At 39.4% G+C, this 16,591-nt stretch overlaps 1 protein-coding gene across 5 annotated transcripts; it reads right to left on the reverse strand.

Moving 5' to 3' along the window:
* Positions 1 to 169: 169 nt before the first annotated feature.
* LOC106699884 (putative methyltransferase NSUN7) lies at positions 170 to 16,129 on the reverse strand. 5 transcript variants are annotated; one of them, XM_023334441.1, is made up of 13 exons: positions 15,630 to 16,129; positions 14,075 to 14,221; positions 12,320 to 12,502; positions 10,614 to 10,672; positions 9,519 to 9,655; positions 9,274 to 9,426; positions 8,492 to 8,675; positions 7,656 to 7,869; positions 6,352 to 6,495; positions 5,393 to 5,494; positions 5,069 to 5,186; positions 4,030 to 4,150; positions 170 to 1,169 (listed from the first exon to the last, which is right to left on the reverse strand). In XM_023334441.1, the coding sequence occupies exons 2-13, from the start codon at positions 14,196 to 14,198 to the stop codon at positions 339 to 341; spliced, it is 2,370 nt and encodes a 789-aa protein (XP_023190209.1). In that variant the 5' UTR covers positions 14,199 to 14,221; positions 15,630 to 16,129; the 3' UTR covers positions 170 to 338. The 5 variants fall into 5 exon arrangements, with proteins under 5 accessions (XP_023190209.1, XP_023190210.1, XP_014327485.1 ...); XM_023334442.1 differs by lacking the exon at positions 15,630 to 16,129 and adding an exon at positions 12,876 to 13,006 and having other exon boundaries at positions 14,075 to 14,152; XM_014471999.2 differs by having other exon boundaries at positions 14,075 to 16,129.
* Between the last annotated feature and the right edge of the window lie 462 nt (positions 16,130 to 16,591).

Genomic DNA, 16,591 nt, shown 5'->3' on the forward strand with positions numbered 1-16,591 from the left:
GCTGTAAAACAAGACGTTCAGGTCTTCAGGCCTGGAGAGTATTTTCTGAAGTCAGACATCTGTGTGATGGACTGTGTGTGTGTTTGTAATACCTTGCGGGAACCATTTTCCTGACACATACCACGTTGTGGGGACCGAAACCTGGTCCCCACAAGGAGAAACGCTGTTTTTTGGGTCAGGGGTTAGATTTAGGACTAAGGTGTGCATTGAGTTTTGGTTAAGGTAAGGGTTAGGATAGGGGTAAGGTTTAAGCTGTAGAAATTAATGGAAGTCAATGGAAAGTCCCCACAAAGATAGCCATGCAAAAGTGTGTGTGTGTCTATTTTTAATTTTTTTTTTTATAATTCTCTCAGGGAGGCTGAGGATGACGATGCTAACTGATGGCTGGAGGTAGGAGACTGCGGCCGGGCGACGGAGCCGCTCGGAGAAGAGATTGGCGGCAGGATGTGACCTGCAGCCGTCGGCGCTCCCTGCGTTTTCCTCACGTTTCCAGATCGGCTCCTTTGTTTCTCCAGGTTCCTCTCTTCCTCCTCGGGTTGCATGTTTTTCCTCTCAGAGGCCGTCTGAGGAGCAGACTGAGCATGTGAGAGATGTTTTTCTAGAACTGGAGCTGAGTCCTCTTCCAGCTTCTTTACTGGTTTTCCGCTGATCTTGTGTGCAAGAGCTGTGATTGGAGACAAGTGTCTGGAGGGTTTTTCAGCAGACATTAAGGTCAGTGTAAGACGTGGTATCCGCCTCGGTTTGCTGTGCTGAGATGGATTTACTTTTCTTTTTGCTTTCTTCTTTTGCCCTTTAGCTTGATTTTTCAGGCTTGCTGCATCACTGCTCTGTTTTTGATTTCGTTTGCTTTTTCGTTTTTTCTTCTTCTCTGACTTGGTCTTACTGTCCTTCCCTTCAGCCTCATTTTCTTCACCTTCCTTTTCCTCTCCCTCTTTATCTTCATCTTCTGAAGGTGGAGCAGGATCTACTCCATCACTGATCTCTGCTGCCTCAGGCTCCTCCTGGCTGGAGGGAGATGAAGGCCTGCTGGTGCTCGAAGCGACTCGTTTCTTCTTCCTTTTGCTTTTCTTTGCAGGTTTTGATGGTTCAGAAATTATGCCACCCAAGAGACCCTTCGCTGCCGCCCTTGCCAACACATCCTGAACCGATTCTACCTTTGTGGGATCCACCTGAAAGTATAAAGACAAGATTAGAAGATTTAAACATCACTACATTTATTTAAGAAAAGTCTATATACACCATTAATCTGAGTTAAATGTTAATGTGGTCAGATTCTGCTTCACCCATCTGTTTCCATTTTGTTTCACCATCCTTCCATTTTAAAACTTGACAGCAAACTACTTTGTACTCATATACGTGAACATGAGGGTATTTCTTGAACAGTACATAAAAATGCCTAAAAAATGCAAAAAGTCTTACCTATAATTTAGGCAAATTGTGTGAGATTTACTGAAGATCTTATTTTACATTCGTTCTGTGCAAATGTATTTCATAGGAATGTTAAAAGTAGGTCAAAATTGTCAAGTGGAAGAAGATACATTGTTTTAAGAATTTTCTACAACTAAAAATCTGAATAGTGTGGAGTGCATTTGCATACCCCCTGCTTACTGGGGCGTGGCTTCACAATAAGCTCAATGAATTGACTATAACCAATCTGCATCAGCAAAACCAATCAGGATCTAGGTTTTTGTTTGGTTTCAAATTGGTATTTTGGAAAATCTGTTCAAATTGCATAACAGATATAGGATCCATGTGGTCCCACATATCACTGATCATGCTTTGTCAACTTTGTTCCTTCTGGGGCCATTTTGTTTAGTTCATTTCCTGTGCATATGGGTTCATATGCACAGCAAATGCTTTTCAAGATGCTTTCTTCAGCTTTCATCAGGATTTCCTCTCTGTGTGCGTCTGTGGGAAGCGGTGAACAGTCCCAGATGTGAATGTACCATCTGCTGCTCTGATGGGATTTTGCCATCCGTAAATTGAAAGTTGATGTATTTAGTTTCGGTTTTTGAATTTTCAGATTTCTTCGTTGGTCTACTCCTTTTGCCCGTCTCCACCTTGGCAGCCATAGACTTGTACCACTTAAATTTAAATACGAGGCAACTCTAAAATCCTGGTAAGAAAATCATTATCTTGTCAAAATAATGACCTAGCCTGCTTAAAATTTCTATTTTGTCATTGAGAATATTTTGCTTCTGTTTTTGGGTTTTGAGTCTCCCCCACATGTCCGATTGTTATGTCTCACTAACATCTTTTGGTTTGCGTGATGACGCTGTGTTTTTCCCTTAAATTCCAGCAGCGTTTTTCAATTGAATTTAAATCCAGGGACTGAGATGGAGATTCTAGGAGACTTCTTCTTTGTGGACATGAATGCAGCACTTGAGGCTATGAAATTATTGCTTGTCCAGACACAGACCTGCTTGACTGGGATTGCCATAATGTTTCAATTGGCATGTGTGATCATGTCTGCACAGACAGTTCCAGCTAGCCCATCTTTATTTTAATAAATCAGCTTCTGCACAGTGACTTACAAAAGTATTAATACTTCACTGAAATCTCTCACATTTTGCAATACTGCCATTGCCTACAGTAAGAAAATCTGACTTCAATAACTATTAGACAACAACAAGAGGGGATGCAGGAGTCTTAGTGTCATATTTGCAAACATATTCATACCCCTTGAACACATTTTGTCACTTCAACCCCATAAATAGAAAATTGTTCAAGTGATCTGATTTTTTAAAAATTTTTTCAAATTACACATTAGAACGATTTGGTGCACGTATCTGTTCAGCAATACCTTCTCTGATCCTCCTGAATGAAATCCATTGCAACCAGTTGCTACCTGATACCAGACATGTTGGAAAACTATCAGTGCACATCACCTGGAACGTAACATCCCAGCTGTAAAACACGGTGGTATCAGTATCATGCTCTGTGGATGCTGCCATCATACAAGCAGGTCAACAAACTCATTTTCACAGGAGAGAGCAAAGGACAAATAGAAGTGGATGCTACATTTTTAAGATTTTTTAAAAATCCGCATATCCTTTTACTTCCAATTCAGGACTACACACTGCTTTGAGTTGCATTAAAAACCCAGTAAGACACATTCAGGTCTGTTTTTCCAACATAAAGTGTAACAACATTTTAATGGTTCGAATATGGCAAACTCTTGTATTTATTTCCAATTATGATCTCTAGTCAAAGCAGTGCAGTACTACAGATGGATGATATTTTACTGCAGGGGTATGAATGCTTTGGCAAAGCAGTGTGAGATTCATTCATTTTTTTTTATTTTAATGAACATAAGGGTTTTGTCCCTATAAGTATCAGTTCATTAGCCGGTTTTAAATTGAAGTAGATTCAGTGGCTCATCCAACACTTATGACATTCATTACATCTTATAATTCCTGGATTGTTCTCTGTGCTGATACTCAGGCTCTGTGTTTTTTCCTCCAGCTGCAGCGGATCAAAGCAGCAGCATCTCATTTCCTACTGTGGTACTTGTCTTGTTTTATGAGTGAAGAGAAGAAGGGAAGAAAGAGAAGGGGACAAGCAGATGAAGCAACGGCGTGATGCAACATGACTGTGAAAGGTAGAAGGAGGGACGAATGCCAGAGAATAATCCGTTTAGTTTTGCTCTGAGGCACTGAAACGTATCCTAGGTTTGAACATATTTTGTCTTCATCTCGTCTCCTTTTTTATTTTTTTATTTTTTGAGTATTGAAATAGTGCTGCAGTATTTCTGCGGTGCAGCTCCCTGCATTAGTGTGTGCGCGTGTTTGCACACCAACGAGCTGACTGACCTCCCAGCAGACAGTAAAAGAGTGCCGCCTCAGCACTTTTCAAAAGTCTTGTTGCAAAGTAATCAAACGCAGACACACACTCTCACTGATATAAATTCTCCGGCACACCAAACACGCACACAACAAAATCCTCGCTTCCCTTCAATCTCCGCCGCAACCTTCACCTCTACATTTTTCATTTCCACATCTCACACTTTCTCTGACCTCCGTCTCTCACCTGCCGCGACAGTCTGGCTATGAAGCAGCCATTGGTGAACTGAGAGGGCTGGAGCCTGAAGAACCTGGAGTCGGTTTCATCTCCTGAAGCAGCGTCATCAGGGAAAATAGGCCCATTCACCCTGAGAGACCAGTTGGGTAACATTTAAACATCCTGTCCGCCGTCCATAGGAATACCGTTACTGAATTACTGCATGGGTGTGTGAGAGGAAAGCATTTGTGTTCGATAAACTAAGAAGAATAAATTTAATATAGTAACAGGATTAGTTGATACAATTTTGTATTCCCTTCACTGGCTGCCCGTTTCTTTAAAAATGTATTTTAAGCTCTTGCTTTTAGTTTATAAATGTCTAAATGGTCTGGCACCTCTTTATCTTTTTGAGCTTTTACATTCACATTTCCCCCAGTAGACCGTTAAGATCTCAAGCTCAGAAGCTGCTGGTTAAGAGTGCTGCTGAAGGAGGAAATGACACAATAGACTTTGGCATGAGTTTGCCCAGACAAGCTGTGATAAAGCTCAGAACTGTGAGGGTCTGGCAGAGAATAAAAGAAACCCCAGGATCTTCATACAGAGGGGAGATCTTGTCAGTAGTAAATGTGAGCCAGGCGCCGCACAAGCCAGGGAAAAGACGAACGATTAACAAGCATTTGGCAAAATATGTCAAGACAAGGTGACCACAACACAACTGAAATATTACATTTGTTATAAAAGAGTGATGTTAGACCAAAACCGAAATTGATTAGATCTGCAAAGTAAGTAACTTTAAATTCATGTAAATAAAAAGTAGCTTAAGTACTTATATTTCAACCTGTCCTTATTTCAAACTCCAGTCCTCCAGGCCAGATGTCCTGCAACTTTTAGATGTCTCTCTGGCTTTGCACACCTGGGCCCAATATGAGCTCATTAGCAGAGCTACGTAGAGTCTGACTGGCTGTTAGTGATGCAGCTTAGCCGATTAATTTGAATGTAGGACAGGGGACTCATGGTGACAAACCACTGGTGGAAAGAAACCATGTAACAGCAGGTTTAGTATTTGTACCTGAATGGCAACAGTTTGGGGTGAGTGTGTGTTTTCTCCAACACTCTTCCGACCAGCTGTTCATTTTCCTCTGGACACACTGAACGTGTGCAGTAGACCACCGTCTGGACCTTTGGAACTAACATGACGCACAAATATAAAGATCCAAAGTGCTGTGATCACAAGGCTTTTATAATAGCTATGAATGTACTTTAGAACATCAGATATTCTTTTGTTTATGAGGCATATTTATGTTTAATCTGGCATAAACTGTACTGATTGTTTAAAATGCACAATGTTTACATGGCAGTCATTGTTCTTATGTTTATCACAGTTTATACTCACAGGACAACGCGTGGGCCAGCAGCCGGGCCTGTTGGGTGGTGAGAGAGAAGATTTTGCTTTTGGAAATCGAGCCGTGGGATAAATCTGGCAGTAGGTTCCAGTCTGTAAACAGAGTTTGACAAATTCAGTTGAACTGAACCTCTTATTTATGAAATAAGAAATTTCTCAAAAGAACATAGTTGAAGTTTCTTCATCGCCGTCTATAACTGAAACAATGATCTGTCAACTTTTGTTTCATTTCCATCATCGTTTGGGGTTTATAGCTTCTTGTATATGCAATTATTTTTATGCTCAAGGTTGAGTAATATGGGAAAAAAGAAAACCATTGCAAAGCAGCTGAAAACTCAGTAAAAAAAGTTGGTCTCATTGTTGTGGAACCAAAGTCAGACATCAGTGTTTAGCACAGTGGCTGGTCTTGATGAAAATGTTGTCTGAGAGACCTAGCAAACCGGGACTCTATGGCCAGCTCAGTGTGCCTGTAATTTCCTACTGTCCATGTTTAAATTGTAAGGGTTTAACTGAACTGCAGAAATTCAGTCATTAAAACTTTATTACAAGTTTGCAATTAAAATTCTATGTCCGTAATGTTTTCTATTGGAACCAGTTGTTTGGCAATAATAATAATAATAATTAATAATTTTAAAAAATCAGTCAAGCTAATTCTGCACATGTGGTTGGAAGGGAAGTCAAAACACAGCATTTCCTGTTCATTTGGGATTTCCTTTAATATTGTTAAAGTCTTTTAACTGGTACATAAAAAAGTAAAATCTAAAGTTGAACTACACATGTTATCATCTACTAAACTTTATGCTCACAAACGATACCTGTAGCTGACTTGCTGCTGTAGCGTTCAGTCATAAGTTTAGCATAAACTGCAATTATTTTAAAATTATAGGTTTTTCTCCCTCTACAATTATATTTACCTTTAAAGATCAAACAGTAATGTTTCAAATGTATACCTCCATGTTCACTGTGCATTGTGGTGACTGGGTCATTGAGGGCAGAGGACGAACACTGAGGCAAAACTATGATGACCTTTAACCTCTGCACAGCGATGTCCCGCTCATTCAGTCTGCAGAAAGCTGCTGGCAGGACTTTGACATCTACAACATAGTGTAGAAAAATCAAAAATGATTTTAAAACAGAAAAAAACCTATGCAGTGTGAAACATTTAGTAGACGTATTAGTTACTTCACATCTGTGTTATTAATAATAGTCGTTAATAGCTTAAAGTTATTTAGAGTTAATTTTGATAATTATTTGGCACTGGGTATTACAAAGCTTTCAAGTCAACAATAGAGCAGGATCTGGCAACTTGATATGCAGGTTTCAAATGCAAGTTAAGCTTCAGACTTCATTATCCCCTCGTCACATTAAGCTGTGGGTTATACCCACGGCTGCACGGCTTTTTGTCTGATGTACTCCCACGGAGTTTGTGACCCTGCCAGATGACACCACCACATCGGTCTTAACCTCAAAAGTTAATATGGTATTTGTAAAACTAAAAATCAAAGAAAAAAAAAAGAAAAATCAGATAAACTAAAACACACACTTAATGTACTGGGATATAGAGGTCTATAAAAACTTTGATGGGTCCAAATAAAACTAGTCCTCGTCAATATTTATTCTGGTTTTTTTAGATGTTTCATAGTTTTGCTGGACTTTGGATGCTATTTCGCTCATTTTCAATCCTGACCATTTTCAGATTTTGTTCTTAAGATTGATGTATAAGTGTTTCCAACATAAAAGGTGAAACAACACTAAAAGAAACAATTTTCAGCTTGATCTTTATGCACTTGTTTACCAACGGAGTAGTTTCAGCGACAAAATCTGTACATTTCTGCATCAAATGAGAATAAAAACACAGCATGAAAAATAAAAAAAGTAACTATTTAGCTTGACCAATCGGTTTCCCAATGAGCTGTTTGCTTGACATAAAACTCTACTGAATAGAGATGTTACTTAGTTAATCTCTCAGGTGTTGTTGTATTCATTTTTTCCTTATTTGTTGATATAACCCTAACAAATAAAATTATCATTTATATAACTCAGGTTATATTTGTCTGATATCAAACTTTGTCTGATGACCAGAAACATTTGCGTGTGACAAAAAAGCAAAACAAAATACATCTGTAAAGGAGTCTGTACATTTTTCACAGAACTGAACTGATTCATAAAAAGCTGATGCTGTTTGTACCTTCAGATGACATTTGTTCTGGGTTGGCACTTTATATAAATTAAGCTGAACTGAATTGTTTCTTACTTTTGATTTCCATCTGAGAGAGCAGATTCTTCATCTCTTCTGTCTGCACAGGAGTGTGATCAGCGCCACACACCAGAACTCGGCCCGACCGAGCGGCGGCTGCTGCGGCTACGTGAGCCACGGTCAGAGCTGAGAAGGAGCCCGCCACCAGGACGTCCCTTCTATCAAACAGGACAGGCTGTGACACGCTCACTGCCAAACACACACTCCTGTCCTGCAAAAATACAAAACATGCACACGTTCCTCTTTCAGGGATGCAGGGCTTTCCTATTTTTACTTATTCAGCATAACGGAGCGACGTGCAACCAAAATAAAATTACACAACTTTAAATGTAAGCTTCAATTTAAAAAAGTGCAGAATGTCCAACTGGGTTCAGTATTTGGCTTCTTTTTTTTGTTCAAGGAACTGAGAATGTTTGTCCACCTTCTTTTATTTTGCCCTCAAAAAAGTGTAAAATAACTTAGAACTTTATACCAATGATATCAGTTCTCAATGAACCACCTCTGGAGTACTGAAGGTTGCAGCAGATAGTAAAGAGAGAGATCTTTTAAACTCATAAAACTATTTGTGATGTTTATCCTATTATACACTGATTATTATACCTGAATTTTAACCTCATTTGGTTACAGGGTAAGGCTGTAATTTTAAAATTTTCACTGAAATAAACAGTAGAAAAATACACACTTTCAGCATGTTAAAGACAATAATTCGTTCTTCAAAACCAAATTTTTTAAAAGGTATTTTCCTGCAGAACTCTTTGCTAATGCTTACAGCTGCCCTTTGCTGCAGAAATTAAAAGCAGTTTTAACATGTTTAGCGGTGCAGACATTTCTACCTGGATGTTTAGCACATGTGTGGTGGTGAGGGCGCTGCTCTGAAGAGGTTTACAGAGGCTGCGGGAGAAAATGAGCGTATCTGGACAGAGAGGGTCCTTGGAAAATGTTGAACCTGTGAGGTCAGCCATGTTCTTCACTTCACTTAGGTTGGCACTTTGTAAGATTTCGCAGATTTCATCAAGACTGCAATAAAGAGGGGAAAAAATAAAGTTTTAAACTGAGCCAGACCATTGAGCTTTTCTGCAACAAACAACTGTGCTCCGGTGTGAAACAACAGTGACTTTAGATGAGATTATTCAAAGGAGGACGATCAGTTTTTACTCTCTCTATGTGAAATGTGAAATGTTAAAAAGGAAAACTAAGCAGTGTCCTATTAATAACTACTGGCAAACATGCCACTATTAGGAGCAGGGGAAACAATGTCATCACATATTTTATATTAACAGTGATTTCTTAGCATTTTTTCCTACTGAATAAATGGATTAAAAGGTTGAATTTTTCTTTCACTTTTTTATGTGAAATTTTGTTACTGACTTTTTACACATCGTCGTATTTTATGTTCTAATACATGCCTCTGCCTTATTTACATTTAAATCATCATGTGTTCTCAAACATTGAGAAAATTCTTTGATCACTGGATGAGGTTAAAAAAAAAGGAAACTTTTACATTACTTGGACTTTCAACTTCCATGGGTTGTAGAAATTTCCCAATAACTATTCTTTTCACGCCATATCTGCACACGTAAGCCATAGACGAAAAAGCAAAATCAGAAATCTGTACCTGGAGTTTAAAGTGTTGACCCATGCGTAGAACGGTAAGGATTTAGCCCTGTGCTCTTTGGTTCTGAGGGAATCGGACAGAAAACAGGAGACGCTCCGCAGGCTGTGTTTCACCCTGAAGCGAGCCAGAGATGCAGCGAGTTTGACCTTCCATCTGGAAGAAATAAACATCAACACAACCACGCCAACGTCACGATTATAAGCATGCTGATATTACATGTTAATATGATACTTCTAAACAAACACCTCTGAAGGCATTTCTCCAGGTCTCTGACTTCAGCGACAGCCTTCTGCTCTCCTTCAGCTGGACGCCGACGAAGCAAAAACCTCCTGTCCTGGAAGTCATACAGCATCACCATTGCCAATGGCAGCAAGTCGCTGTACTGTAAAACACATAATTGTTAGTTACTGGTAACAGAATAAGAATTTCTGAAGCAACAATTTAGATTTTTTTGCTAATATTATATAAGCCTTCCCTACAGGGGCTCCTCCCTGCATGGCAGGAGGAATAAAAAAGGGTCAAAATCTCTTAATAGGTTACAAAATCAGAATAAAATATCAACTTGGTGATTGTCAGTAGTATTTTGTTAAATTTTAGTTTCTGCAAAACTGCCTTTATAAACCATTTCCCTAATTTTTCTAAATAACTTAGACATCTCTTTTAGGCTCATGTAAATTGTTTTTGTATTTGTCTAATTTTTTTGTCTTTCTAGGAGACATATTGAATGTCGTGGGAACAGAAATGTAACTCCTTGCACGTCTGGGCTTGTGCTGTCTGGCCAGGCCTCCATTTGAGGAAGATAAATCTGCTCCAGTGAAATAAAAAAAAAAAAAGAAACTGGGTTACACCTAACCTGGAGAGAAAATGAATGCATGTGTGTCTAGAGGTTGGAATATAGATGCTGTGTGCTGAATAATAAAGGGATCTGTGGTGCCTTTATGGTCTCACTTTCAGGCTAACAACACCTCAGCCTATTTCACTGCATGTCCCCCATCCTTCAATAAAGTTACCATTCAGGCATACACACAAACATGGCTACACACAAGTGGGCTGCTTCACTTTATCAGTGTGTGTGTCATTGCACATTGTTTTATGATGTAATTTACAGTCTACAAATTGCGGAGTGTGTCATCCTCTCTCTCTCGCATGCATCGCTCGTCAGCCATAACCAGCCAGACTGCATAAGATCTGAATACAAATAGGCTTTTAACTGCATCCCTGCCGGTCTCACCAGCATTTCCTCATCTGACAGCAGAAAACCTACACATGCACAGTCAGTCAGTGTTTTTAATCAGATTTGGGTTTGTGGACACTGAAAAGTTGAACCAGATGAGACTCACGATGTTCTGAGATTTGTGGAAGAAGCTGTCAAAAATCACGGCTTCCAGTAAATCTTGGTCTAGGAGGGGAAAACATCAGGTGATACATAGAAAATAAACTAAAAACTACATTACTCATCGTTTTTTTTTTTTTTTTTAGAACTAGCAGCTAACATGAACTCAAAATCTGCAGAGCAAGTGGCATTCATCAGGAACTAATAATTCAGGGTGAAACACTTTTTACCTCAGTGTTATTGTCAGGAAACGTTTTCAGCATCTTGCTGCTAGCTGAGCCTTGGAGCTAACCAGGAATGAGCTAAACACTGATAAACCAAAGGTGTCGAATGTGCAAAACAAAAGCAAATTGAAGTTTGTATATCTGTATGGTTCAAAAGGTCCTTGCAAGGAGACATTGGCTTCTCTCTGCTGACACAGTTTGCTCATATTTAAAAAGAGCTTCATGGAGGCATGTAGAAATAAAGCTCGTCGTTTGCCAGAGGTAGATGTAAAACACTCACGGAGGAACAACTGCAACATAAGTTCTGCTCAAACCAGGACCAGGGCACTGAGGGAAAAAAACAAACTTGTATTGAATTCTTTTACACTGAATAAGCCCATGAAACCTTTCCAATTAAAGGTCTTGCCCAGTGCAATTGTAATGAAGTCATGCTTACTGTCACAGAAGTTGACAGAATGGCAACCAGTGATCACCACTCTGTGTGTAACAAGAAATTCCATTTTTATGTGAAAATAACAAGATGCAAAGATGGTAAAAAAAAAAGAAGAAGAAGAAATGCATTTTATCATTTCATATATATCGCTGTGTGGAAAAAAACGGTACAACCTGAACCATTTCGAACTTTGTTTCTGTTGATTTTGTCGTTGCTCTGTAACATCAACTTGTTGAAGATGATGGCATCCTCTGTGGCTTTATTTAATTATCGGTATTTGCTTTGTGAATCAGATACTGGGCAGATAGTAAGTGCAAAAGCTTCATGAGTTCAGTGTTTTAGTTCGATCCTAACGATTATTAGACACTCCAGGCACTGTTGGTGCAAGACCTTCATCACAATTTAATGTTTAGGATTAACACGACATCCTGTTTTACCCTGCAAGAATCAGGTAGGACACACAAGTCAAATGTCCAACTGAAATTTATTCTCATCAAGCTTGTTTGGGGCGATTTAAAAAAAAAAAAACATCACAATTTGTGTCCATCAGGACAAACACAAAGGTTTTCATTTTGTTACTTTTCCATATTTTCCCGGGTGACCAACTTCAACAGAATCTATTATACAGTTACGTTTTCTGTCCAATCAACCCACCTCATATAAGTGCTCATAAGCACTCATAAAGCAGATTTATATTCATGCCAACTGCACCTCTTATCACCTCCCACCCAGACATCTGCTGCACCTTCAGCTCAAGTGATTTGCTCTCACATGGAGAAGTCAAATGAACGACTACATGCCATTTAATCTACAGATTGCATGTTGAAGTTAGTATTCACCAAGCAAATATTGGAGCTGACGCGTCCTGCAGCCAAAGCTTTTCATTATGGAGATAAAGCCGCCAGCACAGAGGTCGTCGAGGTCTGAGGAGACGGCAATGAGAGGAGGTTTCTCTCTAATTTAGCTACCATGTTATTCTGTAGCCTTCAATGCTTCATCTAGAAACCCTGGTCTTAATATTACCTCGGATTTCTCACTTCAGAAAACAAGTCTTACATTTGAGGGTGTTGAAAGCGAGCTGGTAGGCTTGTTTTTGTGTGGCCTTGTCATCGCTGCTGTGAGGTGGCGTGTCGGTCCTGTTTTCATACTGCAGAACCTGATGAGGCTCCGGCTTCACTCTGCCAAGCTGCTGAAAGATGGCTGCTGCCTGGAGAAAGACCTGATCTGATGGAGGGCAGGCTGAGGACGAAGGGACAAGGAAGACGACAGCTGTGAGATGGTGGGATGGGAACGTGTGGAAGTGTTCAGCCGGACCAGTGGAGAAGAATGAAAACACTTTGAGGCATCAGGTGAACATGGAAAGATAATCACACTATAACCACAAACTTCAGTGTGCAGTCAGGCACAATTAAATGTCATTCTACAGATTGTTTTTTAAAATTATTTGACACTTCAATATTTAATATAAATTTCAACAAAACTGGAAATTTTAAGTAATAAAACATGACAAAGTGAAAGTTTATTCTAAAATGAAAAGCAGCATATCTGGTGAGAAATAAATTAGAACAATGCCAGATTGATTGGGATTAGTTGGGATTAGTTGTAATTTTACCTGCCTGAACTGGGTAAAATACCACGCCGTCGTTTATAGCGCACATGTTTACATCACTACTCAGCATTTTGAAGGAGGTTTGTCCTCTTTGAATCTTAAACAGCAGAGCAGGTCATTCATGCAGCTTCACCCTGAAAGCAGGTCACAAAACGCTGAAAGAAGTCTCCAAACACCTTAAAATGTATTAAGGAGGCCTACACATGTTTACATCACAGTACAATTGTGTAAAAATAGAAAGAGACAGCACAAGTGCAACTTTCATCTAAGGGGTAGAAAGATTAAGTCCTTGCTTTACAGAGAAAATAGGCAAAGACCAATGCCTATAAAATATTGCTCTGCTCAGTGAATTTAATTATTTGGAGAACAGAACTGAAGACATGTTTTGAACAAACCAAATGCAGTGTTCTGGGGAAATAACCTCATAGTTGTGAAGCTCACATCACAGAATCCCACATGAATTCTGCATTATGAAAATGATCCGAAGCTGACAATTAAGAGTTAGAAAGTTCTTGATCTAGTCAAAGTCCTGAACTTAAACTCTTTGAGTTGATGTGTGATGGGACTTGACACAGGCTGTACATCAAGAGGCCCCTCAAACATTTCACACCTGAAACTGTATGAAGCATTTTGCTGAAGTTATTTCAGTCATAGGAGGTGGGATGGAAGAATTAACTTTCCTCAGTTAAAAATGTTTTTTCACTTTTGTTGTTAAATGTAACTAAATGCTTAAAAAAATAAATCTTAATTGATTTCAATTTTGACAGACCAACACAAATATAGTAGCATAGTTGCAAATTGTTTATTTCACAAAATCCCAACAAAAATATTTGGGTTGCCAAATATATGGACCAGCTCAGGGTAGAGGGCCCTGTGTAGATTACACAGTCTTGTTTATTTAATTGTCCAGTGTCAAAGGCGTACACTAAAACGGCTGAAAGTCAAACTTTAGGATAAAGTTTCAGTTTTCTTTGTTTTTCCTTCATTTGATGCTCACAGATCGGCTAGCTGACTGCAACCTGAGGCTGCACACATATCCGCCTCTTTCAGTTGCCAACAAAAGCTTTTGTTCAACGTTTAAACTGCTGCCTTTTCTTCATATGAACAATTTGAGAAAAACCGACTTGTTTTCTAGATGAATAACTTTGTGGCACTCTACAAAACATTTCATTCGTTATTTTAACTATGAGATTAAGTCTCACCTGAGCCAGGAGACACTGAGTGAAGATGAGGCAGAGGAAGCAGAGAGGAGAGCGGCTGCTTGTTATCCTGATGGCCTCGCTCTTGACGAGAGATGACAATCGCCTTCTCTTTCTCAGAGCTCATATTTACATCCTGTCTGGAGCCATCTGTAGTGTAACACAGGAGGAACAGCGGGCCAGCGTCGGCTGCTCACGTTACACACAAAGATCAGCTCAGAAAAAACACAGGTCAGGAACTGCTGAGAGCAGCTCAGTTTTTATGCTTTCCCTCCTTCAGCCTGCTGTTGGCATTGGTCAAGCATCTAAATGAAAGCAAACAGCAGAGCTGCAAAGGTAACTAAGTTCCAGAGAATCCGGCAGGGCAGACATCTGATCCACCCTACGGATCCGTGTCAGTGTGAGACGGTCCTGCCTCAGAGGCTGTGCAAAAATCGTCATACAGTTTTTCCTCTCTACAGGTTTGCTAACACAAACTTAAATGAACTTTAATGGGATTTCATTTTACAGATCAACGCAAAGTATGGCAAAGCTGAACCGTGAAGTCAATTTTTTAAATCAAATGGTTTTTTATGCATATTTAGAGAAACTGTTGCTTATTCTTCTTTGCAAGATGGCTCAGCCTCAGTTTTATTGGATGGAGAGCGTCTGTGATCAGCAATTTCAACGTTTTGTAACAGATTCTCAGTTGGACTTTTGTCTTTGTGGTCTACAACTGAATCTGACCATTCAAAACATGAGGACCTACCTGGTTAAATGCAAATATTTTCAGCAGAGCTCAGGCAGAATTTTACTGTCGTTGTCCTGCTGGATTCAAAGTTACCGTTTGTCTTTTGCTTGCTTCTCTTTTTAACGCTCTCTCACTCTGGGTGGACAACCATGTCTTGATAAGTTTAAGTTGCACAAAGTTTTGGTTGTAACATTATAAAGTGTTGAAAGGTTTGAATACCTTTGCAAGACACTGTAATGTGTGTAAGTGGGCTCCTCATGGTACAATTAAGCAGATAAAGTTGCATGAATAAATAAAGAGCTGCAGTCCAATCCTGAACGAAGGCTTGTCTCTAATTCACCCACTAAGCTAATCTGTTTGCAGACCTACACTGGCTTCCACCTCATTCTGATATTAAACCAGGTCTACTCCCAGTCTGCATTCAGATTCACACATGCAAGCAGGGCGTACATCTCTGCATCCAAATTCCAAACAGATTTTCTTTTCACATAGAGACATGCAAGGTCCACTAGCCTTTAATTAAACAGAGCCAGTAGAGGAAAAAAAAAGACAGAGCATAATCCTCTTTTATTACAGTTCTTCCCTTTAAAAACATAAGCTAGAGCTGACCAGAGATCCATGACATGCACTTAAAGTCCAGGATAGTGCCTGTGGAATAAATCAGCAAATATCAGGCCGCAGTGATTTAATGAGTGTCAAAGAGTTTACTTCCTGCTCAACAGACCGAAACTCAAAGTCATTTCAAAAAGTGAAGCTTGTGAAAAAAGATGAGAGTAGTAATCTGGACAGAGTGCAATGAGTTGTTTAATTTAGCATTGCAAGTCTTACCGTTGTCACTCTCAAGACGGTTGGTGGAAACAACACGAAGAAATGCAGCTTAAATAAGAATCCAGAAAACCTCTGCTTCCTGCCTTGAGTTTGAAACGCCATGGCAACAATATGATAATGAAGGAGGGTGGACCCACTGTGAAAGATGTGCAGGAAAATGCACGACATGATCTGCACTGGAGAAAATGTGACCGGGGTGCATTTTTTCCCCCCAAGGTGGAACACATTATGCTTTTGGAATTGCAAAAAAATAATTGATTGGTCAGCTGACAAAAGGAGAAAAATAATATTCTTCATGGTGGCAAATAAATAAGGCATATTGTTGTACAGTTTGAAGACACCAGATATCAAGAAACTCAAACTGAGGAGAAAGGACTGCAAGTATAAAACTAATGCAGTCCTTAGTTAGCAAGAATTGTGCCACTCAAACTCCTTCTCCAAAGAGTCAACACCATTTTTATTTTTCAATTTTTAAAGTCACCCATATTTCTGAACTTACCTAAAATATTCAATTCATGTTTCATATTTTAGTGAGAATTTGGGTGAAAATTCCATTACTTTGCAGTTATTTTTTTTACATCTAATGTTGCAGTTCAATACAAAAAATTTTTTTTCCCTTTGAGCTCAACACAAGTGATCCCCCTGAGCTTCACCTGGCTGCTTGTTTGCCTGCTCTGCAGCTGATTCCAATGCACAGACCAGAAGCAGGTCACAGATATTTATGGGCTGCATAACCCTGTCTGTGTCTGACTGGACCTGTTTGGTGAATGATCGTCTTGGTTAAATGAGCAGAGAAAATCCATGCCGACCTTTAGCAGGCACTTCACTAAACACGGGGCTTGACACGAGAGAAAAAAGAGATGGAAATATGTTGTAAATAATTACATTTAAGCATTTAAATAAATCACTGTTGTTCAAAATGCAAACCAAGGTAACTGAAAGGAGAGTTTATATGTGGGAAA

The sequence above is a fragment of the Xiphophorus maculatus genome, chromosome 5 (assembly GCF_002775205.1).
Source record: "Xiphophorus maculatus strain JP 163 A chromosome 5, X_maculatus-5.0-male, whole genome shotgun sequence".
In the NCBI taxonomy this organism is placed as follows: domain Eukaryota; kingdom Metazoa; phylum Chordata; class Actinopteri; order Cyprinodontiformes; family Poeciliidae; genus Xiphophorus; species Xiphophorus maculatus.